This window comes from Schistocerca piceifrons, chromosome 4 (genome assembly GCF_021461385.2).
Source record: "Schistocerca piceifrons isolate TAMUIC-IGC-003096 chromosome 4, iqSchPice1.1, whole genome shotgun sequence".
In the NCBI taxonomy this organism is placed as follows: domain Eukaryota; kingdom Metazoa; phylum Arthropoda; class Insecta; order Orthoptera; family Acrididae; genus Schistocerca; species Schistocerca piceifrons.
The window spans coordinates 138880423-138906790 of record NC_060141.1 but is presented as its reverse complement, the minus strand read 5'-3'; the positions used below and the strand labels follow the sequence as shown (position 1 = coordinate 138906790).

The 26368-nt window shown below is 38.6% G+C and overlaps 1 protein-coding gene across 3 annotated transcripts in view; it reads left to right on the top strand.

Moving 5' to 3' along the window:
• Positions 1-26368, top strand: part of LOC124796315 (NHL repeat-containing protein 2) — a 164308-nt gene that overhangs the window by 45103 nt on the left and 92837 nt on the right. For all 3 annotated transcript variants that reach the window (XR_007016744.1, XM_047260442.1, XM_047260441.1), the window contains exon 5: positions 16407-16544. Coding sequence is in view for 2 of the 3 variants with exons in the window: in XM_047260442.1 (XP_047116398.1) it covers positions 16407-16544 (138 nt within the window). In the remaining variant the exon portion in view is untranslated. The remainder of the gene's footprint in view (positions 1-16406; positions 16545-26368) is intronic.

The following is a 26368-nucleotide window of genomic DNA, read 5'->3' as shown; positions in this document are numbered from 1 at the left end:
TCACCTTCACTGCCCCTACATCACCCCTCATTAACTCAACACCTTCCCCCTCATTTGCTTTAGCTGGTCCTCCTCAATCCAACAACCCACCTTCCTTGATGTTGACCTCCACCCCAAACATGCTACCCACTCCATACCAAGAAGTCCATTCCACAAAGTAGATCTCCCATGCCTTATCTCTCCGCAACTCCCACATGCCCCCTCTCTGACCACAAAGTAGCACTCCTCCTGTTATGACTCACTACCACAAAGGTCTGGAGCACTTGATGGCATTCTCTGCCAGAGTTTAGACTACTCTGTCATACCTTGAAATGAAGAATATCCTACCCACTCTTCTCCCCATCCCTCCCACAGTGTTTTTCAATGCCCACCAAAACCACACAATATCCTTGCCCATCCTCACTCTGCCTCTGCTCCCATCCCCTTGCCTTGCCTCGCCTCATGGCTCATATCCATATGGTAAACCTAAATGCACCATTTGTCCCATACATTCTTCCACTACCACCTATTGCAGTCCTGTCACAGGCATCTCCTATCCCATCAAAGACAGGGCTACCTGTGAAAGCAGTCATGTGATCTACAAACTAAGTTGCAACCATTGTACTACTTTCTATGTGGGCGTGACAACTAACAAGTTGTCTGTCTGCGTGAATGGCCACCCCTAAGGTGAGGCCAAGAGGAGTTGGGCCACCTAGTTGCTGAACTAGCTATCCAACATGAAGTGCTTCACTTTAATATCTGCTTCACAGCCTGCACCAACTGGATCTTTCCTACCAACACTGGTTTTTCTGAAACTGTGCAGGTGGCATTTCTCCCCCTACAACACATCCTTCTTCATTCTCACCCCCCCCCCCCCCCCCCCCCCCCGACCTCAATCTTAACCTTTCCTAGTCCCTGTCCACAATCCCCTTCCCAGCTCACACTCCAGCACTAAACACCGAACCCCACTCCTACACTGCTATCTGTCCCCCTTCCCGCCCCGAGCCACCTCCTTACACTCACAACCCATTCTGGATTCCTGCTCATGTCAGATCCAGGAGTAACTCCTGGAAATAAAAACTTACAAGTTTTCACCTCCTAAACACATATGCTATATCGCCATAAACCTGTCCATCACTGCCTTGAATCATGGGAAAGGATTATTCATTCAACCAAAGATCTATCTGAGTCAGCTCAGCAGACCAGACATTGATTAAGGTCAGCATGCTACAATAATCTGCTAAACTACTTGTTGGTGTCTTCTGAAGAATTTCCACCCGGACAATAAGAGACAAGGTCAACACGGATCTCACTGAATAGATTTCACACAGGAATGGTTAGATCTAGGGCTGGAAGTATAAGGTAAGGCTTTCCATGGGAATCAGCAGTGTTTGAATGTGGAAAAGAACAAACAGCAATGAATCTTCGCATAGTGATTGTAACTCACATAAAATGGGAAAAGAACTTCAGGTATATATAAAAGAAAAAACATCTCCTTGATAGTCATCAAAGATAATAAAATACTTCTTGGTGACATAGAGAAGAAAGAGATACGAGAAGACTATTTGAGGAACCTCTTTTTAAATGAACGACCAGGTGCTGAGATTTCTAGGAATGATAATCTAACCCAACCTTCAATTACGAAAGAAGAAACTGAGAAAGCCAAACTAAACTCAAAAACCAATAAAGTAGCAGGACCTGACGAAATTACAGTGTAACTCATTATACTTATCATTGGAGAAGATATCAGAGTCTTACACAGTCTTTGCAGCAGAATATATGATACAAATCATTACTCTGCCCAACTACTATTATCAACTTACCAAAAAGGAAGAGTGTGAGAAAATTTGAAAATCATAGACTCATTAGACTTATGAGCCATTTGTTGAAAAGATGTCTGAAAGCCATCCCTCAAAAAAGGTTATAGGAAAAATGTGATGAGGAATGAATTGGTGAGACATAGTTTGGATTTAGGAAATCTGTATAGATACAAGAGAAGCAATAGTTGCACTACAATTTCTAGAGCAAAACTGCTGTGGTCAGGATAAAAATGGAGGCTTTCATTTTATTTATTTTGAAAAAGCGTTTGGTAAAGTACAACATCGTGTTTTTACAGAAAATCTCAAGAGAGTAGATATACAAAGTGCATTCAAGTTCTAAGGCCTCCAATTTTTTTTCTCCGGACTGGAAAGAGATAGAAACATGCGCATTGTTTTAAAATGAGGCCGCATTCATTGTCAATACGTCCCAGAGATGGCAGCACCGTATGGCAGATGGAATTTTACCGCCAGCGGCGAGAATGAGAACTGTTTTAAATACTTAAAATGGCGACGTTTTCCCTACTTGAACAGCGTGCAATCATTCGTTTTCTGAATTTGCGTGGTGTGAAACCAATTGAAATTCATCGACAGTTGAAGGAGACATGTGGTGATGGAGTTATGGATGTGTCGAAAGTGCTTTCGTGGGTGTGACAGTTTAATGAAGGCAGAACATTGTGTGACAACAAACCGAAACAACCTCGGGCTCGCACAAGCCGGTCTGACGACATGATCGAGAAAGTGGAGACAATTGTTTTGGGGGATCACCGAATGACTGCTGAACAGATCGCCTCCAGAGTTGGCATTTCTGTGGGTTCTGTGCACACAATCCTGCATGACGACCTGAAAATGCGAAAAGTGTCATCCAGGTGCGTGCTTCGAATGCTGACGGACGACCACATGGGTGCCCGTGTGGCATGTTGCCAAGCAATGTTGACGCGCAGTGACAGCATGAATGGGACTTTCTTTTCGTCGGTTGTGACAATGGATGAGACGTGGATGCCATTTTTCAATCCAGAAACAAAGCGCCAGTCAGCTCAATGGAAGCACACAGATTCACCGCCACCAAAAAAATTTCGGGTAACCGCCAGTGCTGAAAAAATGATGGTGTCCATGTTCTGGGACAGCGAGGGCGTAATCCTTACCCATTGCATTTCAAAGGGCACTACGGTAACAGGTGCATCCTACGAAAATGTTTTGAAGAACAAATTCCTTCCTGCACTGCAACAAAAACGTCCGGGAAGGGCTGCGCGTGTGCTGTTTCACCAAGACAACGCACCCGCACATCGAGCTAACGTTACGCAACAGTTTCTTCGTGATAACAACTTTGAAGTGATTCCTCATGCTCCCTACTCACCTGACCTGGCTCCTAGTGACTTTTGGCTTTTTCCAACAATGAAAGACACTCTGCGTGGCCGCACATTCACCAGCCGTGCTGCTATTGCCTCTGCGATTTTCCAGTGGTCAAAACAGACTCCTAAAGAAGCCTTCGCCGCTGCCATGGAATCATGGCGCCAGCGTTGTGAAAAATGTGTACATCTTCAGGGCGATTACGTCGAGAAGTAACACCAGTTTCATCGACTTCGGGTGAGTAGTTAATCAGAAAAAAAATCGGAGGCCTTAGAACTTGAATGCATCTCGTATCTCAGAAAGACATCCATTGTGTAGAGAATTTATATTGAAATCATAGAGCACAGGTTAAGTTTGATAATGAGGTCACCAACTTGGTGTTAATACCTGTAGAGGAGTCTGACAAGGATGCAGTCTGATACCATCACTATTCAATTTGTATTCTGAGAGTATTTTTGAAGAAGCACTTGGTGGTGTAGAAAAAGACTTAAAGGTTAACGGAGTCTTCATCAACAACATTCACTATGCTGATGATAAAGTATTGATTGCTGCTAATTTAGGTGATCTTCAACAACATGTCAACAAAGTTGGAGTTTACAGCAGTAAGATAGGTCTGAATATGAATGTCAAAAAGATACTTTTTATGACTGTCACACGACAGCATGACCTTTTTGCAAATGTATTGGGTGGTTATAATTAAACTTCCACTACTCAAGAGGGCTGCCATGAAAAGCAGGTGGTCATAATGCAATGAAACTTTGTGGAAACATTTGGAAGAACATACGGAAGAGAAATAGTGAATAAACCATTGAAAGAAACATTTTGATGTCCATAAGAGAGGATAAAATTGTTTAATTGCAGATCATGTTTACATTCAAACTTTCAGAGGCTGAAACATCTCAGATGGAATATTGGTTACCTTTCTTGCTATGCTCATTTTCAACACAGAACATGTGTTAGTATCTCGTTGATAAAACCTGTCCTTCAGTTAACCCCACCCCTAGAAAGGGTTCAAATCTGGTGATCTTTGTGGTCACACAGTTTTTAATCATCAGCCAATGATTCGGTTTTCTCAAAACTTGCTATAGATTAACTGAGTGACCTCACAAGCATTGTGAGCTGGAGCTCCATCACTCATCAAAACATCTGAGTCAGAAGCACCTATCTCCTCTGAAGCAGGGATCACATGTTGAATAAGCAGATCACAGCAGTGTGTGCTGTTCATGCTGCTTGTCCTCGGTTCTTGGATCTGAATTCCTCAAAGAAAAATGGACCAATCATGAACTGTGCTGTGAATTCACATCACACAGTGACATGGTCACTATGCAGGAGAACTTCATGAATGTTAATTGGTAGTGCTGATTCCCAAATGCAACAGTTGTGACTGTTGATTCCCCCAATGAGCATAAAGTGTGCTTCATCGTTCCACAAAATGTTCCTAGGCCATGTGTCATCAACTTCAACTCTAGCAAGAACCATAAGAGCAAAGTCTACTCAAATGTCTGTGTCACGTGGCAGAAGGTGGTGAGTAGGGGCAAAGTTTGTAAGGATATGATTTCACTATTGTTCACTCACTTTTCGACTGGTGGATCATGGAATGTTCAGCTGTTGTGACCCAGCTCGTACACTGCTTTAAGATCACACATTGCGTCCGGCAATCTCAACCACGGCATCAGTAACTCCTACAATAATTTGTGGAGCAGTTGGCCATCAGCCTCCTCCAGGAGCAATTTCCAAATCACCTGTTAATTCAAATGACCAAATCATGTTCTTCAGTCTCTCCATATTCCTTTACTATGTTGATACTTGTAAAGATCAGCAGCACTGATGCCAGTGTTTTGATAAAACGACTTTATGAGAAAAGCCCTGCTCACTGTGTCCAGACCCACGTTGATTGTCTGAAACTGCAATACATACTGATGCTTGTATTTCAGCCCTATGTCACTGTACCAGTATCGTCGTCTAATGATAAGTCATGACACTAACACTACTAACAATGCAAATCCTGCAGCACACAGTCTGAACATCATTTCTATAAAGTTGGGTTCCCTTACCGTAAATAGTTTTACATCTACAATGGCTTGAGGAATGAAATTTTAATTATAACCACCCTTTAAATCTTTGATTCAATGGCTCCTTAGTACAAAGAGTAGACAAGTTTAAGTGTGTTTCAATGTGGCTCTGTGAAGATTGGAGAACAGACATAGAGGTAAAATGTCACGTAGAGAACGCTCATACTGCCTTCATAAAGTTTAAGAAAATTCTCACAAGCACAGACATAGGCCTAAAACTTTGAGGTTGATTTGTAAGAAGCTGCATCTGATCTGTATTTTTACATGCTTCTGAAGGATGGACACTAAATATAACAACAGTAAGGAAGATAGAAGCCTTTGAAATGTGGATTTACCACAGAATGCCTAAGATATCATGGACAGCAAGAGAAAATAACAACAAAGTATTGCAGGGAATACACGAACAGCAAGAAATATTAACAATATTCAAAAGAAGAAAAACATCATACCTGGCACATATATTACAAAACTCCAAATAAATGCTCCTGCAGTGGATAATAGGAGGAGAGATTGAGGGAAGAAGATGAATATGCTGGTTGGAGAATATAAAGCAGTGTACAGTTTTACAAAATGCAAATCAACTATTACATACTGTGTTTCTTACAATAAAGATGCATTGTGTGGTTGCCAATATCCATTAATGGATGAGAAGAAGTCCAATAATATGCTCATTTGAAGACATGCTGCTAGCAATGCCAAATATTGTTGACACAGCTAACTTCATGTTGAAAATAATATAGTTATATAAATATATACAATATTTCATTATGTCTTTCCATTATTGCTTGCAAACGATGTAATATGTTTCACTTCTACATGTGCTATACGTACTTACAGTTCCATATTATGTAATGAATATGTATAGCTTTCATGGTACTTCTGAACTTTTGATCCTGTAATCTCTGTTATTGTGGTTATAAATACTCTTCCCATTATTAGTCACTATATACTTGTACATTAGAAACTTTGAAAACTCTGTCTCTGTATTGTAAATATTTCTTTATATCTGCAGTCTCTGTCTTGCAAATATTTCTGTATACCTGCAGTCACAATTGAAACATGTAATATCTAGGTTGTAACATTTGCAGCTGTAGTATATTTAATTTGACCCAATACCTTCATGAATTTGGAACAATATTCTGTGTACGAAATGATTTTCTATTCACAAAAACATCTTTTGAAGGAGTTGCTGAAACATTATGCTATCTGTGAAATACAAATGGTTCAACTTGTCACTAATTAGCTGTAATTCACTAACTAATGACAAAGGTGATGGAGTGAAGAATAAATTCCATTAAAACTTGTCAACAATTCTGCAGATTGAAACTCTATGCACAAGTCTGGTCTGCTTCTCTTTCAGTTGTTAGAATGACCCAAGAATGACCTCGAAGCCCATACAACAGCCGTCATTTGTTCCAACGTGCGCCACAGTCTGCAGTTGGTTGCACCTTGTTGCCTCATTGGCTGCTGGAATAGCTTCTTCAACATGTTAACTGAGGCCCCCAGGCATATGCACTGAGTGCACCGGTGTCCTTTCCTGTCCTTTGCTGCCATTTCCCTAAGGGGTAGCATCATTCGCCATACGTTTGAACTCTTGATGATTAATAGACTCCTACCCTTTTGCATTTGCCTCCTCTTGACATTGGACAAAACTTGTTTCCCCAAAACAGGAGAAGTGAGTCTCACTGGCGCAGTTCCAGTTTCAGTGAGAGACAGCACCTCAAACTTATTGGTTAGTGGGTTGGTACAACACACTGAGTCCTCCTTGGTCCACACCCACCATGTACAGGATGCTTAGATCTACCATTGACATGGCATTCACACCACGTAGATGAGTGGTGACATCCTGAACTTTCTGCAGAGGATAGAACATCTGCTGGAGAGGACAGTACTTGAGGGACCTCTGGTACAGGTAACACAGGTACACAAGTCTCAGGAGCTCTTTCAACACCTTGATTCACAGGAGCTGCCAATCGTTTGATAGTAGTCAGTGTGATTTCCAGTTGCTTACAAATGTCAGTTGATTCATCCCATGTTCAAGAACAGCATTCACAATGGAACTGCATTTTGGCTAGTGCAGTGTATTACAAGACAGTGAACAAGTAACTTTAAATTAAGCCCACTGATTATATTTTAATCTGTTGAGTTAAAACATTGCTAATTCCCAATATGAATTGAGACAAGATTTCTGTTAAGGCAGTACAAAAACCTGTGGTAAAAATTACTGGTTTTCTAAAATGTTTTGAGGTTAATTATAGTTATTAGCAAATTTGAAAACAGAGTTAATTTACAATAAATGCAAATAATATGTAGGGCTGCTCATCTTTATGGGAAAACTAGATGTAATACGGTACATTAGTTAGAATATCTGCTACAGAAACCAAATCACAAACACTAATTTATTACAGATTGCTTGTTGATTATGCAAAGGACAATGGTAGCTTCCGAATATTCTAAAAAATGCATGTTTATTTGTGTTGATATACAACAAAATTAAGGGGTGATGTATTCTTTGGCAAAACTGTGAACCACAAATGGTGATTTGCTACAAAATAAATTGTGTGTCCAAAATACTTGTACTGGTAACTTACAAAAATATAGTTTTTTAAGTGTCCAAAAATTCTCAGAAACAACCTATGTTTCATGTAATTTTACAGTGAAATTAGAGAACTATTGTTTTATGGACTAAAATATCAAAACATGATGTCAATGTAGTAATAGGGAATTTTAATGCAAAAATAGGAAAAGAGGATGTTTTCAAACCTACTATTGGAAATGGAAGTTTACATGAGGAAGCTAATGACAGTGCAATTGGGGTGTATCAGTGGGCATGATTATTACCAGTACTACCTTGCCTCATAAATGTATGGATAAATAAAACTGGAATTTGAGTGATAGACCAGTAAATCAAGTAGACCCTGATATCATAAATAACAGACACAGAAAGGCAGCTAGAGATGTACGATCCTTCTGAGGAGTGGATCTGCGATTAGACTGCAATCTAGTAAAAAATACAATGAAAATTAGGTTGAAGGCAGCACTTAAATGAAAATGAGACTTGGAACATGTAACAGTTTTCTTGCTGTGTTTACTGCATGTGTATCTCTTACAGTTTGACAACAGTTAGGTAACTGTTGTTTTGTTCACTTTGTTGTAATTTACTGCTTTTGACTGGCTTTCAAATCAACACAAATTACATCGTCCCCTTCCTCCTTCAGCTTGCTTTGCAGCAAATTTTTGCTTGATACTCTGTCCGAGAATACCTCCCATGTCTGAAACGACACACTTCTGGAGTCCTCTAATATTTGTAGCCCTTTCTTCAATGTATCGTTTCATGAGCTGTAGTTCCAGTTATGTTGCTTATTAGATTTTCTCTAATTCCCCCTTGGAATGTAGAACAACTTCTTGTAGTTCTCTTAGTTGAAAATTTACTCACTGTCTGATTGATTGTGTGAATGCCTTTTTTCCATGGGAGATACAAGAAACAATTGTGATTGTGATATTTCCAGCACTAGACACACAGAAAGTGAATATACTGGAATATAATTCTCTTCTTGAGATGTCTTTCAGTTCTTGAGATATCTACTCACCATTAACTCGTAATTTTCTCATGGGAGTTACCTTGCCTAATAGTCCAGTGAAACTGTCAGAAAAAAAGCCTGTACCTTGCAAAAGGTGGGTAAAAGATTTTATTTTTTTAACACGTTCATATTGTTGCAAAGGTTAGAAAACCAAGTTTTGCCAACAAAATTTCTCTTGGAAAAACTTTCTGCAGTCAAAAAACTTCAAAAATTTCGGACTTTTTTCAGTTTTTTCAAAATATCTCAGTTTCATTTGCTCCTATCACTTTGACGTCTATTTTCCTTTTTAAAGAGCACAAAATTCTCTACAAATTTGATTCTTACCATTTTTTTCTACGCCCAGTATCTAAGGCGCTACAGCTCGTCAAAAAATACCAATTTTTCAAATTTCCAGCAAAGAATAGTTGGTGACAATTTCCACGATGTAAAGTTCCGTAGAAAAGATAAAGTTGTGACTCTCCTTTCTGCGTTCAATTCTGTAAAAGCTAGGAGCACTAAGATTACTCTTGTTGATCCTTTAACACTTTTCCAAACGATTTGTTTAATGAAACAAAGTTAAGAAGAGTTAAAAGCCTTTCTGAAATATGAACTTGCTCCTTACCCAATGTCCCTATTCTCAGAAAAAGGCATGCGAAAAGGAACAAAATCTTCATTCTACAATGCCTTCGTTCCAGTGGAAGATGTGAAGTCAGGTGGATCGAGTAAATTTTTTGTCATTGATGGAGGGTATCTTACCCACAAAGTGACTTGGACTCGAAATATTTGCTTCAAGTCAATAGCCCAAAGCTATGTTTCTTACCTGAAATGTCATTTTGGCTCTCAATTTGCTATTGTATTTGATGGGTATCCATGTGAGGGAGACAAATGTAGCACAAAGAGTGCTGAGAGGATTTGTAGGTCCAAACAACATTCTTCAGTTGACGTTGTGGTTGAATCAGAGATGGTGAACAAAGTCCCTCAGGACAAGTTCGTGTACAATGAACGAAACAAGATGTGTTTGATCACACTTCTTAAAATGGAATTTCTGGAGTGTAGCATTGAAGTGCACTAGCCACAAGAAGATGCTGACGTTATAATTGTAACATCTGCCATTTCAAGAACCAAAGATTTTGGAAGTGTTGTCATTGTAGGAGAAGATGTTGACCTGCTTGTGCTCATGACCCGTTTGTGGCAAGGCATTGAAAACTTATTTTTCTTAAAGCCAGGAAGAGGAAATGCAGAAGACAAGTGGTTTTCCACTTCATCTTACAAGTTTGTCAGTGAATATATTCTGTTCACTCACGCCTTTAGTGGATGTGATACAACATCTGCTTTTTTTGGTCAAGGGAAAATTAAGTGCTGCAATATTGTTGCAAAAAATGAACACCTAACCTCAGCGCTTTGCACGTTCAATAAACCACATGCTACCCGTGAAGAAATAATAACTGCAGGAGAACAGGCTACTATCACATTGTATAGTGGAGGTGTCAGCAGTTCCCACACTCTAGACCATTTGCGGTACCAGCTATTCGCCAAGTCTGCCACAAAAAGCAAACTGAATCTTGCACGGTTGCCACCTACACAAGATGCTGCACAACATCATTCGTTGCAGACTTACCAACAAGTCCAAAGTTGGATGGGAAACTCCTGAGAAATGGGGCTGGAATCACAGTGACCACGGGGCAATACCCGTTATAATAAGCCAAGATCCAGCACTTGAAGCACTTCTTCACATTGTTTCATGCTCATCCAAGCTGAACTGTGGCGGAGCGTGCTCCTGCAGAAAAATGGGTTTGAAATGTTCTTCAATTTGCAAGAAATGTATTGGGGTCAACTGTGAAAATGTGCCAAAATTTTTATATGAAGACAGTGAAGAAGATGTTGTGGAGGATGTTGAGGAAACTCCTGACAAAACCAACGAACTTGCTGAGGCTGACTCGCTGTTTAAAGAAGAGGTCAATCTGGGATCAACTCTATGTACAGACCCTGAATCCGCAACTCAAGGTATTTCTGGTGACACTGAGGAACCTGGCCCATCAAAACGTTGGAAGTGATGCTCATGTCTCTCTCAAGTGCGCTTAAGTGCAATATTACAAGTATTACACACCCAGAACTGTCAACATTTTTTAGTAACTGACAATGCATTTTAATTGTAATAAAGCTACTTATTTTTAATGTCAACTGTGTGGCTTTTATACACAAGAATAATTACCTACCTAATTAGGTTGCCTATTGCAGCTAATAATAGTTCAGTTTCCTGATACAATTTATTTTGTGTGTGTGTGTGTGTGTGTGTGTGTGTGTGTGTGTGTGTGTGTGTGTGTGTGTGTGGTTAGGTCTCTTAATGTTGTATTTTTATATTTGTAGTTTTACAAATACCAGGGCTGAGATGGCCCATAGTGAACTTCAGGTAGTGATGTAAGAATCACAACAGTTGGGTGCCCAGCAATACTCATGTTGCATACAGAGAAATTGAATACCTGAAAGTGAGGTGCTAAATTCCAGCTTATAACATGATGTATAATGTATTTATACTACACAAATAGAAACTGAAAAAATAGTGTTCAAAAATAAGGTATCTTGGCACTATGCTCAAAATTTGAAAAATTGGTAATTTTTGAGGCACTGTAGTGCCTTAGATATTGGGAGTAGAAAAAAATGGCAAGAATCAAATTTGTAGAGAATTTTGTGCTCTTTAAAAAAGAAAATAGACGTTAAAGCGATAGGTGCAAATGAAACCGAGATATTTTGAAAAAACTGAAAAAAGTCCGAAATTTTCGAAGTTTTTTGACTGCAGAAAGTTTTCCCAAGCGAAATTTTGTTGGCAAAACTCGGTTTTCTAATCTTTCCAACCATATGAACGAGTTGAAAAAATAAACTCTTCTACCCCACCTTTTGCAAGGTATATCTGCTATTTGACTGGACTATAATTCCTTCACAAATCTTTGGCCAGATCAACTGAAGTGTAATATCTATCTGTGGTGACATTGCATCCTGAATTTTGTATAGGAACAACCAAGCAGTTCATTATGGCTGCAGCTGAATTGGATTGTTGTGCTTATGCTCTATGCTGAGAACATAACTGGTTTTAGAGCCTGTGAGCATCCATGTAAGTATACCACACTTTCCAGGCTTTTTCTTCACAAAGACCTTGAAGATACACCTGCCATGGAACAATGATAACATTTCATCAGTAACAGTGTACATCCCAGCAGAATAATGTTTTGGCAATAATTCACTAATTTTATCAAATACTTCTTGTATTGCAGAAAACTTGTCGTGTTTCCTGCACTCATTTCATGTCTCTCTATTGTCACATCTTACTATTTTAGCAAGCTGACAGAATCTAATTTTATGCATACTAGCAGTATAAAAAACATTTCTGGAATTTTGGACCATACATCAGGAATAGGTGACTTACTATCACCCTTCTTCCTCATAATAATAACTAATCCTATATATGCCATGAATTCAAGTCTGTCTTTTAAGGCTAAATTCTGTCTCAATGCTTCTTCATTGGCATGCTTTATTATGATGTTAATAATTTATTAAGAAAAATCTCTTCAAATGATTCTCCTATTGTTCCTATTTTACCTCCATTTCTTATGTCTTCTCACTCTTTCACTATGTTTTGTGCTACTTGCCTTGTGATGTGGGGAGGTTTATATGTAAGAACTTTTGCAGTGATTGTAAAATACTTCTCACAGACCTCACCAGCTGTCATCATCTGCTGCAAGACCCAGAGTCCATCTTCAGAGTCTGTCTGTACACCAGCACTGTCCACATTCTTGCACACAATTAATTCCTCTTCAGTTTCACTCATCACTTCATCCAAATTCAATTTCAGAATCTGTAGATTCTTCTGCAGTATCTAATACTTCTCTTTCAGTAAGAGAGCAACAATACATCAATCACAGTTGTCTCGAACACTGGACAAAGTGGCACTGAATAAGAAGGAACTAGAAACAATCAGAAACCAAAGAGAAATGAATCATTTTTGAGATCATTGTTGCTACCCACACAGAGAAATTCAATGCCAAGAGGGTCTACACTGCCGAAATGTTATAATTTATGAAATAAAACATTCATTATCAAGTCACATCTACTACTAAGGTGGTAGACTTTATGACGACTGCCATTTGACTTAAATTAACAGATTAAGTTTAGCTGAAAAAAGTTATATATGTATAAAACCTGGTAGAGGAAATAATAAAAAAACAGTAAATATATTTATCAGAATTTTAAAATATGAAATGCCAATCTAAATTATAGTATCTATAAAAGAGGGGCACAAAGTACCCCCACCTCACCGTCCTGGCGTTGTGAGGGTTAATACGAGGGTAATCCCAAAAGTAGGGTCTTCTATTTTTTTATAAGTACATAGACCTGTTTATTTCTACAATGGTTTACATCAGTTTACAGTTTGAGCATTTAGCTATTTTTCAACATAATCACCATTTCTGTCGATGCATTTTTGTAGACGATGTGGTAGTTTTTGTATGCCCTTGTCATACCAGCTCACCACTATGCTGTTCAAAAAGTTATGAACCTCTTCTTTCAGTTCGTCATTGGAGCTGAATCACTTTCTGGCCAAATGTTCTTTTAACCTAGGGAACAGGTGATAGTCACTGGGTGCCAAGTCAGGAGTATAGGGTGGGTGGGTGATTATGTTCCACTGAAACTGTTGCAGGAGAGCAACGGTTTGCCGAGTGATGTGTGGGCGAGCGTTGTGATGGAGAATGTGTACGCCCTTGCTCAACATTCCTCTTCTCCGGTTTTGAATTGCCCGTTTGAGTTTTTTCAGAGTCTCACAGTACCTGTCAGTATTAATTGTGGCCCCAGTGGGCATAAAGTCAACCAACAATACCCCTTTCCGATCCCAAAAAACGGTTGTCATGACTTTACCGGCAGACTGTGTTTGTTCGAATTTCCGCAGCTTTGGCGAAGAAGGATGCCGCCACTGGTGTGATTGTTGCTCGGTCTCAGGTGTAGAGTGGTATGCCCAGGTTTCGTCGCCTGTGATAATTGAGTCCAGAAAGTTGTCCTGTTCGGCTGCAAGGTGGTGAAGAAATGCACGGGAAGCATCAACTCCTTACCGCATGTGGTCCTCAGTCAGCATGCCTGGCACCCATCTTGCGCACATCTTCCGGTAGTTCAATGTTTCCATTAAAATTCTGTGAGCGGTGCTTCCGGAAACCTCAGGAACCAACACGCAGAGATCATCCAGGATGATCCACCGACCTTCACGCATGCTTTGCTCAATCTTCAAAACTGTCTCCTCAGAAATTGGCAGTCTCCCGCTCCTTTGTTGGTCGTGAATTTCGGTCCGACCAGCTGCAAACTCTCTACACCACTTACGAACATTTTTGACATCCGTGCACGCCTCACCATACACTTCCATCAATTGGCAATGGATTTCAATCGGCACAGTGCCCTTTGCGTTAAAAAACTGAATAACTGCACGCAACTCGCATTTGGCGGTAACATCCAATGGGAGCTCCATTCTCAATGACTGCCAAGCCAAGACTGAGCACCTCAGCATGGCGTGCGCATATTTACACACAGCGCATGAAACACTCTTCGTAACAGTGTGACCAACTGCCACACAAACAGAGTTCTGTGCTTATAAAAAAAATAGGAAACCTTACTTTGGGATTACCCTCGTACATAGCCCTAGTGGCAAAAAGAGGTAAGACATCTCACTCCTAGGCAGATCACTGCAGACCTTGCAACTGCTACCGATAAATGTGTCCCTGCCAGAACCATTTGTCAGTGATAAAATCAGGCTTGTTTGTATGCTCAGAAGCCTGTTAAATGCACCCTACTTCAACAGCGCCATCGTCAAGAAAGAGTTTGATGGTGTAGGAGCACATTAGTTGGGGTCAGCAGCAGTGGTCCAGAATGATATTCTCTGATGAATCCTGATTCACTGTGCCAGGTGATTCTGACAACCTGTTAGTGTAGAGAGAGAGAGAGAGAGAGAGAGAGAGGGGAGGGGGGGACATATTACACACCACACAATGTTCATGAAGTCATCGGTATGACATAAGCATTATGGTGTGGGCAGGCATTGTACACAATGGCCAAACACCTCTGCGTATCTTTGAATGATGCACCATAACAGCACAGAGTTATTGCGGGAAGGTTATTCTGGATCATGTCCATGTGTTTTGGGGTGAAGTAGGTCACAACTTTCTGTTTGTAGAAGACAATGCCCACCCACACAGGACCACTGAGGTGTTGGAGACACTGGAAAGTGAAGACATTGATCGTATTGAATGGCCTGCATACTCCCAAGATGTAAACCCTATAGAAAATGCCTAGGATGCTCTTGATAGATGTGTTTCTCAAAAGACACCCCTTTCCAAACTGTGCAAGAACTGAAAACTGACTTGAGACAGGAGTGGGACAATATCCCTCAAGGACTCCTCAACAGTTTGATAGTCAGCATGAATAACAGATGCAAAATGTGCATTAGTTCCCAAGGAAGGCACTTTCCTTACTGAGAGTCTGATATCTACCTTTATGTTGGGAGTCTGACATGGGTCAGACATGAAAGTTATTTATGTCTGTTATCCTGCTTTCTCATGTGGTGAAATCTGTACCAATTTTTGATTATAGATGTACCAGTCCACCTCTATTATACAGGGTGGTTCAAAAAGAATACCACAACTTTAGGAATTTAAAACTCTGCAACGACAAAAGGCAGAGCTAAGCACTATCTGTCGGCGAATTAAGGGAGCTATAAAGTTTCCTTTAGTTGTACATTTGTTCGCCATTTCAGCCAATAAAGTTTTTGGTCCCTTTTTCTTCGAAGGTGCTACTGTAACTGGACTACAGTATCTGGAGATGTTAGAGAATTGGCTGTTCCCTCAGCTCAAACAAGAAGCACAACAATTCATATTTCAGCAGGATGGAGCGCCACCACATTGGCACTTATCTGTCCGTAACTACCTGAACGTCTACTACCCGAGGCGATGGATCGGCCGCCAGGCAGCCCGTGACAGAGCACTTCATCACTGGCCTCCAAGAAGCCCTGATCTTACCCCCTGCGATTTTTTCTTATGGGGGTATGTTAAGGATATGGCGTTTCGGCCACCTCTCCCAGCCACCATTGATGATTTGAAACGAGAAATAACAGCAGCTATCCAAACTGTTACGCCTGATATGCTACAGAGAGTGTGGAACGAGTTGGAGTATCGGGTTGATATTGCTCGTGTGTCTGGAAGGGGCCATATTGAACATCTCTGAACTTGTTTTTGAGTGAAAAAAAACCTTTTTAAATACTCTTTGTAATGATGTGTAACAGAAGGTTATATTATGTTTCTTTCATTAAATACACATTTTTAAAGTTGTGGTATTCTTTTTGAATCACCCTGTATATGTACTGTTTCATGTAGTCAATCATTGCCTGCGATTATTCTTGTCCAGCAATGCAACGGTGTCCCTGTTCCTTAGCAGTTGTTAGGCAGTGTATTTCTAAATATGTGAATTGACATATTTATTGAATGTAAATTCCTGTTCATTTGTGAAAACATTGCTTCAGTCTAGAATGCTGTGTCAGTAATACTTTAGTTTCTCACAGCACTTTGTGACTGAAATACGAATAATAATGTTAATATTTACAGTCTGTGATTGGTGGAACAGAGAAAGGCTGCTCTGATGGCATCTTTACAGAAGCCCGATTCAACAGCCCTCAAGGACTGGCATTTCAAAGCTGTAAACTTCTGTTTGTTGCAGATACAGAAAACCACTGCATCAGAAAAGTAAGTAGAAAATCCAACTATATATATATCCACAGCTTGAAAGAGTGATGAATGACTTAATCTGTGCAACCAGTTTCAATCATAAGAGGTCATTATCAGGCACCTGTGCCTTTTTGTTTGTATTACTAAGATGCCTGATGGTTAAGTGTTAAATTGAAAGTGGTTGCATAAATAGGTTAATTCAGCATAGTAGCTGATAGTATCTCGATATGACTTTCATTATGTTTTTTGTGTTTTATGATTTTTGATGTTTTCACCAGGATAATTAACTCTCATGCGCGGGAAAGTATCATCTCTTTCATTACTAACAAAGGAAAAAAGAGCAAGAGAACATACACCACCTGAATTCACAAATTCAATTTAATAAATGGGATAATTAAGTCTCGTTTATGGGAAAGTATCATCTCTTTCGTTACTAACGAAGGAAGAAGAACAAGAGAACAAACATCATCTGAATTCACGAATTCAATTTAATAAATAGTAATATAATAATAATAAAGACAGGTGAAGTAAATCTGTCATCACCCTGAACCTTGGTTCGAATTCCACTGTGCTTTATTAAGCACAGTCTTGTCGGAAGTGGTATGCCCTTGCTTGTCTTCCTAGAATCTTTGAGTTGCCTTACTCGGACAGTTATAGGGGGACATATAGCTTAACGTGGACTCTGAACCATGATACAACTCAGAATTTTTCAAATTAACTAACATTGAGAGATGTGAAAAAAGCAATAAGTGACACGTAAAAATCCTATGGCTGACCAGCGATCAAATCCCAGACCATTGGGTTTATTGCAGTGAGCCACCAAGCTAGATGATAAAGAATGAGAATGATCTTTTTATCTAAATTCTTTTCATGCATTAGGGGACATCCCTTAACTATGTAAGCTCAAAATGGCGAGGGAGAGAAGGGTTCTGGCAAAATCTCACCAAATCTCATTTGTGGGTGGGGGGTGGGGGGGGGGGGGGGCACAATAAAAACTTCATGCCACCTTCTTAATGCAGAGAATATACATTAATGTTTTGTTGTGTATAATTAATCTTGAGCATAGGAATTATTAAAGTACCCACCAATACCCATGTCCTCTCTGAATTGAACTGGATGTTGTACATGTGTGGTTGCCCATGATTTCCTGATTTGAAACAAGTGCTGCACAAGTATTAGATTTCATTTGGGGAGTTCTCTGCTGTGCTGTTCGAAGTCACTGCATGTCAATCAGTCGGTCATTTGTGCTATTCTGCAATGCATATAAAGCTGCTGTTATTGTGTTCAACATGTATTTGCATAAAAACTTTTACAATACATATGGTAAGTGACATGCATGCAAGTCAAAGCATATATGTGAGCAAGAAGTTAATCATTTGTGGAAGAAAACCAAGCTGAGGTTCATAGACAAGAATTCTCTTAGCGACCACATAAATCAAAAGATTCATAAACTACATAATCATATGGCTCAAACGAAGGTATGAACAATGTTTTGTTTCATCTGCAAAGTAAACGAAGGTTCAGTGAAATTAAATACATATAATATACCAACATAAGGCCATTTCTTTAGGGATCTATCAAAATGGTTCATATTATTTTCATGTAGCCTTCTTGTCCATATTGTGTGTCTGTACATCCTTATACTACCAAGTGTTGACATACTTCAAGTATTTTTAATCATGTGTTAAAAATACTGTTTAATACATTTTATAAATACAACATAGTTTTATTTCAGCATTTTAATCAGTTTTTTAAAAAATAAAAAAGAACTCATTTTTACCTGACTATGGGCTAAATCTCACATGAGGGGGATGGGAAGGGAGGGTGGTGGTCCTTCCACATCTCACCAAATCTTCCCAAGGGGGAGGGGGTATCCAAAGAAGAAAGAAGGAAGCCTTTCATGTAATTTAATGGACATCCCCTTACCAGGGGTTGAGTTGTTTGGAAAACCTGGCAAAGCATGAATTCTCAGGGTAAATGAATTACCTAGAAAATTCAGGGAAGTCTCAGAGAGGGACTGTAAAGAGAGTTGACTTTTTGTTGACAAAAAGAAATGTGCTAAGTATTTTTTACCACAAATTACTTTGAGATTCTGCTGTGGAAGTAGTTGTTTTTGAAGTTGTGTAAGGAAAGGGGGAAGAAATGTATTGAACTGCTATAATGTTTTTTGCTCGATGAATCCTCAAGTTCCAGGGCTTGTAACTGTGAATTCGTCATTGGCCCAAAGCAAGGTAAATTTTATCAGGTTTTAAAAAAATTTAAACACAGATCCATATTTGAACACACATTTTGTAGGTCAACAATGGATATTCATGCTTCAGTTCCATCTTTATTAGATTGGTGCATAAGTTTGCACCATATTTGTTTTACATGTTGGTCTTCCATTTGCTATGGGTTTATTTATTGACTGTCATTTTTTTATTTGTAGTACACTGTTCATATCTGATTTGCATATTTTCATTTTACCATGAGGATATAGTGAGTGGAGCTATGTACATTAGAAAGTGCAGTGCCAAATGGAGAAATCAGAACTCCAACTCATTTTTCTGTGTGAGTTCAGTAGAGGAGTGACTGCAGCGGAGGCAGCCAGAAACATTTGCGTCACATATGTGGATAATGTCATTGGGCAGAGCACAGCAAGAAAATGATTTTCTCATTTTAAAGAGGATTGTTTTGATGCTAGTGATCATCCACGTTCAAGAAGACCTTTGGGGTTTGATGAAGATCATTTAAATGCATTAATCCACAATGATCCATGTCAGTGTACTTGAGAATTGGCAAATGTGATGAACTGTGTGACGTTTGCATGCAGTGAGGTAGGTTCAAAAAGTAGACATATAGGTACCACATGCTGTAAGCGAAAATCATAAAAATCAGCTGGTGGCCATATGTGCATCTCTGTGCTGGCTTTTCATCAGTTGGCTCGTGAACAACACCAACCGTACCTATCCTGTAGCATTGCTGGTGATGAGAAAGGGTATCTTTATGGTAACACAAGAAAAAGACAGGAATGGTTAAGGCCAAACAAAGTCGTCATTCTCTGTACAAAGTCCTTGCGCATCCACAAAAGATAATGTTATGCATATAGTGGAACAGTGACGGTGTGTTGTACTATGAATTGCTTCCCCAATGTGCAACCATCATGCTGACATTTATTGTCAACAGCTGATATGTCTTGCAGATGCACTCTGAGAACAATGACCAGGAAGACTGCGTGAAGTGATACTGCTCCATGATAATGTCTGTTACATTGTGCTAGACTGACAAAAAACACTGCACAGGAGTTGAGTTGGGAAGTTATTCCACACCCACCTTATTCACCTAATCTTGCACCCTTAGATTTTCGCATTTTCTGCTCTCTGTCGAAGAACCTTCAAGGAACTTCCTTTCTGGATGAAAATGCATCCTAACATGGCTTGATGAGTTCTTCCCCTCAAAACCAAGTGATTTTTGTTGTCACAGAATCAGAAAGTTACCCCAGTGTTGGCAGACTTGTAAATAGTGAAGGAGAATATATTATTGATGATTAAATTCACAGTCAGGTGTATTGTTTTGTTTATTAAACTCAGGCAGAAACACTATGAATTTATCCACCAGCCCAATACTAAGTTTAGTCATATTAGTACTTTTCTGTCTTTCTCACAATGTCATGCTTCAAATTACAAATGACTACAGTTTGAAGAGAGTCTGATTTTAAACATGATGCATCTTTGCTACCAAAATCTGTTGATGTCACATTCCACTTACAAGGTTTCAAAGCATCTTCCTACAAAGATTTCTCATGTACTTAAGGTTATCACACAGTGACATGGCATGGCACAGGGGTGGTAAAATCTTGTAACTGATACAATAGTTGCTAAAATTCTAAATTGTAGCTGAACTAATAAGTCATGTGGCAGCTCATTTAATTTCATTTGTGGCCAGAAAAGGTAGTAAAGTAAAATTTAACCGCAACAAAACTGGATCCAGGAAAATTTGGCTTTATCTTCTTCTTCTAATAATAATAATGATAATAATAATAATAATAATAATAATAATGCCAGACAATAGATAACACACACATTAAAATAGACAATCCACCAAACAACAGACATGGAACACTTCTGGAGCAACATATGGTCAAACCCGGTACAACATAACAGGCATGCACGGTGGATACAAGCAGAAACAGACACATACAAGATGATACCACAAATGCCTGAAGTGATAATTTTGCAACATGAAGTCACCCAAGCAATTAATTCTACTCACAATTGGAAAGCCCCTGGAAAAGATAAAATAGCAAATTTCTGACTAAAGAAGTTCACCTCAACACATTCACATCTAACTAAATTATTTAACAGTTACATTGCAGACCCATACACATTCCCTGATACACTTGCACATGGAATAACTTATCTGAAACCTAAAGATCAAGCAGACACAGCAAACCCAGCAAAATATCGCCCCATAACATGCCTACCAACAATATACAAAATATTAACTTCAGTCATTACACAGAAATTAATGACACATACAACACAGAACAAAATTATAAATGAAGAACAAAAAGGCTGCTGCAAAGGAACACGAGGCTGTAAAGAGCAACTGATAATAGATGCAGAGGTGACATATCAAGCTAAAACTAAACAAAGGTCACTACACTATGCATACATTGATTACCAAAAAGCTTTTGATATTGTACCCCACTCATGGTTACTACAAATATTGGAAATATACAAAGTGGATCCTAAATTGATACAGTTCCTAAACATAGTAATGAAAAATTGGAAAACCACACTTAATATCCAAACAAATTCAAATAATATCACATCACAACCAATACAGATTAAGCGTGGAATATACCAAGGAGACTCATTAAGTCCTTTCTGGTTCTGCCTTGCCCTGAACCCACTATCCAGCATGCTAAATAATACAAATTATGGATACAATATTACTGGAACATACCCACACAAAATCACACATTTGCTATACATGGATGATCTAAAACTACTGGCAGCAACAAATCAACAACTCAACCAATTACTAAAGATAACAGAAGTATTCAGCAATGATATAAATATGGCTTTTGGAACAGACAAATGTAAGAAAAATAGCATAGTCAAGGGAAAACACACTAAACAAGAAGATTACATACTGGATAACCACAGCGACTGCATAGAAGCGATGGAAAAAACAGATGCCTATAAATATCTAGGATACAGACAAAAAATGGGAATAGATAATACAAATATTAAAGAAGAACTAAAAGAAAAATATAGACAAAGACTAACAAAAATACTGAAAACAGAATTGACAGCAAGAAACAAGACAAAAGCTATAAATACTTATGCTATACCAATATTGACCTACTTATTTGGAGTAGTGAAATGGAGTAACACAGACCTAGAAGCACTCAATACACTTACACGATCACAATGCCACAAATATAGAATACATCACATACATTCAGCAACAGAAAGATTCACATTAAGCAGAAAGGAAGGAGGAAGTGGATTTATCAACATAAAAACCTACATTATGGACAGGTAGACAATTTAAGAAAATTCTTTATAGAACGAGCAGAAACTAGCAAAATACACAAAGCAATCACTCATATAAATACTTCGGCTACACCACTGCAACTTCATAACCACTTCTACAACCCTTTAGATCACATAACATCAACAGACACGAAGAAAATAAATTGGAAAAAGAAAACACTACATGGCAAGCACCCGTATCATCTAACACAGCCACACATCGATCAAGACGCATCCAACACATGGCTAAGAAGAGGCAATATATACAGTGAGACGGAAGGATTCATGATTGCAATACAGGATCAAACAATAAACACCAGATATTACAGCAAGCATATTATTAAAGATCCCAATACCACAACAGATAAATGCAGACTTTGCAAACAACAAATAGAAACAGTAGATCACATCACAAGCGGATGTACAATACTAGCAAATACAGAATACCCCAGAAGACATGATAATGTAGCAAAAATAATACATCAACAGCTTGCCTTACAACATAAACTTATAAAACAACACGTTCCCACATACAAGTATGCACCACAAAGTGTACTGGAGAATGATGAATTCAAATTATACTGGAACAGAACCATTATAACAGATAAAACAACACCACATAACAAACCTGACATCGTACTCACCAAAAAAAGAAGAAATTAACACAACTAATCGAAATATCCATACCCAATACAACAAATATACAGAAGAAAACAGGAGAAAAAATTGAAAAATACATCCAACTGGCTGAGGAAGTCAAGGACATGTGGCATCAGGATAAAGTTGACATTATACCAATTATACTATCAACTACAGGAGTCATACCACACAATATCCACCAGTACATCAATGCAATACAGCTACATCCAAACTTATATATACAACTGCAGAAATCTGTAATTATTGATACATGTTCAATTACCCGAAAGTTCCTAAATGCAATATAACACATACCATACAGTTAAAAGGAAGTGATGCTTGATCAAGGTCCGCGTCACTTTCCATTTTTAACCAGACTTAACGTCTAAGAAAGTAAAGAAATAATAATAATAATAATAATATAATATCACTCTTGACTGTTATATCCTACTCCTCCAAAGACAGCAACCAGTATTTAGACAGGTCATGCACTTACAGAATTATTTTTGCTGTTTGTTACATATTCTGCTCCAGCAATGAGAATTTACTTCTCTATGATGAGTGAGACTCGGTAGCAGTGAACATTGGCTTATTAATGACTTTGTCAGCCTGATCTTAACTTGGAGACTGGCTCCAAATGTTACCTACTTTTTCCTTCGTAGTGAGGTTCCTTTTACTAGTGGAATCAAATGTAGTGGAATGTTGCTCAGTACAAAACAACTGTGCATGGCTCATTGTCCAATGTACTTCTTACCCATTCAATTGGTTGTGTACCATCACCTAACATCCAGGAGCCTCTGAAACATATGTAAAATCACAACAAGTACCAAGTTTGTACCATACCAAAATATTAAGATATTATATCAAGCCACACTCAATCACATACTGTGACACCGTAAGTGCAAATCCTCATGACATATGTATCAAATGTGATTATTGTTCTGTAACAACGTGACTATGTATGCCATAGTTTTGTCATTGCTGGCAATAAAAATTATACTTATGAAAAAGAAGTGAATGAGAAATTGTGAAACTGAGAATATAAAAATCACCCTACTAAATTTGGTCAAGCTTTTCAACAATCATGTCACACACCACACAGCTGTATGTTAATAGCTTCTATTAACATAACTAGTTTCATTTAGATTACAGATAATCTTTAGGTACGCAAAATTAGCCCTTCAACCAGGAGTCGTATATTCATACATAATTGTCGTACTAAGTGACTGTCATTTACTATACCATCTTTGGTAAAGCAACTCTTTGCAGTCCACGAAAATTTGCTCCTTTTTGTTTTTCAGGGTCCTGATTACAAATTTCAACTTTGCAATCTCAAATTTTTCATGGATATAAACAATGCATTTATCAGGTAACATCATTCAAAATTAGATTCCCTGCAATTTTGATCCTTTTTTCCAGCTCATCGTTTTTTAACAAGCAAGCATGAAAATACTAACCTGTAAAACACTCATTGCAGTCTGCCTTGTTTGTTTTACTGTTTTGCATTCTCACTCACTCCCTCCACTTTCTTTCATTTTGTTTCTGTTGGTAGCCTGTGTATTCGAAGCCCTTACTAGACCAGCAAGTGGAATTCCTTTCTTTGACTCTCCCATCTTTCTCCCACTATCTACCAGCCCCATCTTGTTTCAAGAGGCTTTGTCAGTTATTCTTATCCTCTCATTCTCCATTTCGGTTGTTTTGGACAAAAAGTGTAAGTTGAAAAGTTTAGTTGGTGATAGTGCAGGGGATGATGGAGAAGAGCGGTGACAGAAAAGGCTTAGAAATAGTGTGTATAAAAAGTCAGAAAGGAAGGATTGAAAAGCTGGCCGATCAAGTGGAAGATGTCAGTAACAGTTGACGAAAGTGCCAGAAATGATATACCAATGATTAGTTGATTGCTACCCATGTAAAGAATGTTCAACAAGAACGTCAGGCCCACAATCCATCTATACCTGCCTTCTCAGTCAAAGCTAGTTGTTTTTTGTTAAGATTGACAATAACACCACAGATTCTGGTCGATCAAAGCTGACTTGCCAAGACTAAATGTGTTTCATGTAGAATGTTCAAAAAATACAAGTGCTAGAAAATTGTAAAGTAACTCAGAACATTGTTGAGTCTGGACCAATTTTAATACAATATGTTCAATCCTAGGTCCAGCTTTATAGGAGGAGATGGGTGACATTACCTTTTTTGCATGAAAAACAATGCAAGGTGAAGTAAGGAATGAACTGGTTTTGAGAATGCTGTCCATATACAGGATGGCGCACTAAAACCAACCCCAAGTTCTAAGCTGCTCATTGTCACTAGCCAGTTGTCATGAATTGTTTCGAAGCTGTTGCATATTGGAATGAGTGAAAGCGATTGCAACTTGGTTAAATAAGTGAAGTAAATATCTCAGCAAGATGTATCCTTGTCAAGAAGGAATTACAATACATGTTTGACAATTCATGTAAGGAAACTTGGAACACTTTTGCAAAGAGGTTTCGTGTCATTTCAATGCCAGAAAAGAGCAGTACACAGTATATGGTGACAAAGTGGCGCACTACAGGATCGGTTGCAAACACTAAAGGGAATCGAGCAACCTACTGTGATTTAGGATATTCAAGTACAAATGATGCAAAGTCCAAATGAGTGGACACATGAATTGTTTCAAAAAGTGAATGTTTTGTGTAGGTCTCATCAACAAGTTTTGCACCATGTATGGACTAAACCCAACAAAATGACATGTGTCCAGGAAGGAGGAAGATAAAGAAAACCATGTGAATTTCTGTTAAGTGGCTCTGTCAAACAATTGAGAGCAGAATGTTGGTTCTGCTGCTGTATGTCACGAGTGATGAAGCCTGGTTTCATCTAACAGCATGTGCGCCAACTATGTTGGTACACTGGGGTTCGAGCACTACATAATCAATCTTGGGGGGGCACCGTATCCACAGAATTTTTAGTTTGATAAAGACAAAATAAAATAAATGTTACTCATTTGCCTTTATCAGCAAGTAATGAACTATTAAAACACTGAGATGAAAGTTAAAATTTCTGAATCCAAAACACATCTGTTTGTTTCAGACGTCTTTGTGCAAAGGCAACCATGCAACACACTCCCCCATCCCTTGCCTTTCTCTGACTAAGTCAAAGGCAGTCCCCAGAACAACAGTTGCACTATACTGTGAATGGAATCCCGTCTTTTCGGCTTACTTTCGTGTTTTCTTACGAGTGACATGCTACAGTACCCCCACCCTATTCATTAACAATTGTTTTAAGACATCTTATTGCTAATATTGAGCAATAACAAAGGATAATCTGAGATACAAATAAGCCAATTGTTACAGACTACCTCAATAGTTAGTTAATGATAGGTTATATGTTTTAGGTTGGGGTGATCAGGATTTTTATTTTTACAGGGGAGCATGTATCATGTACCTTACACCTCTGGACTTTTAGGTTCGTCCAAGTATAACTGAACCTCAGTTCAATCTCATTTCTGTTGCTTTTAAGTCAGCTGTGTTCCTGACTCAACATGTGCTTATAGTACCGATATATTTTATTTTATCACAGCACAGATCTTTATGACACAGGCAGTGTTCATAAAAGATTGTAAATGAAAGGTAATCATTTTAAAAAATATTGAGATTCCACAAAAAACATACATCACATTTCACCATTGATATGCACCCACAGAAATTT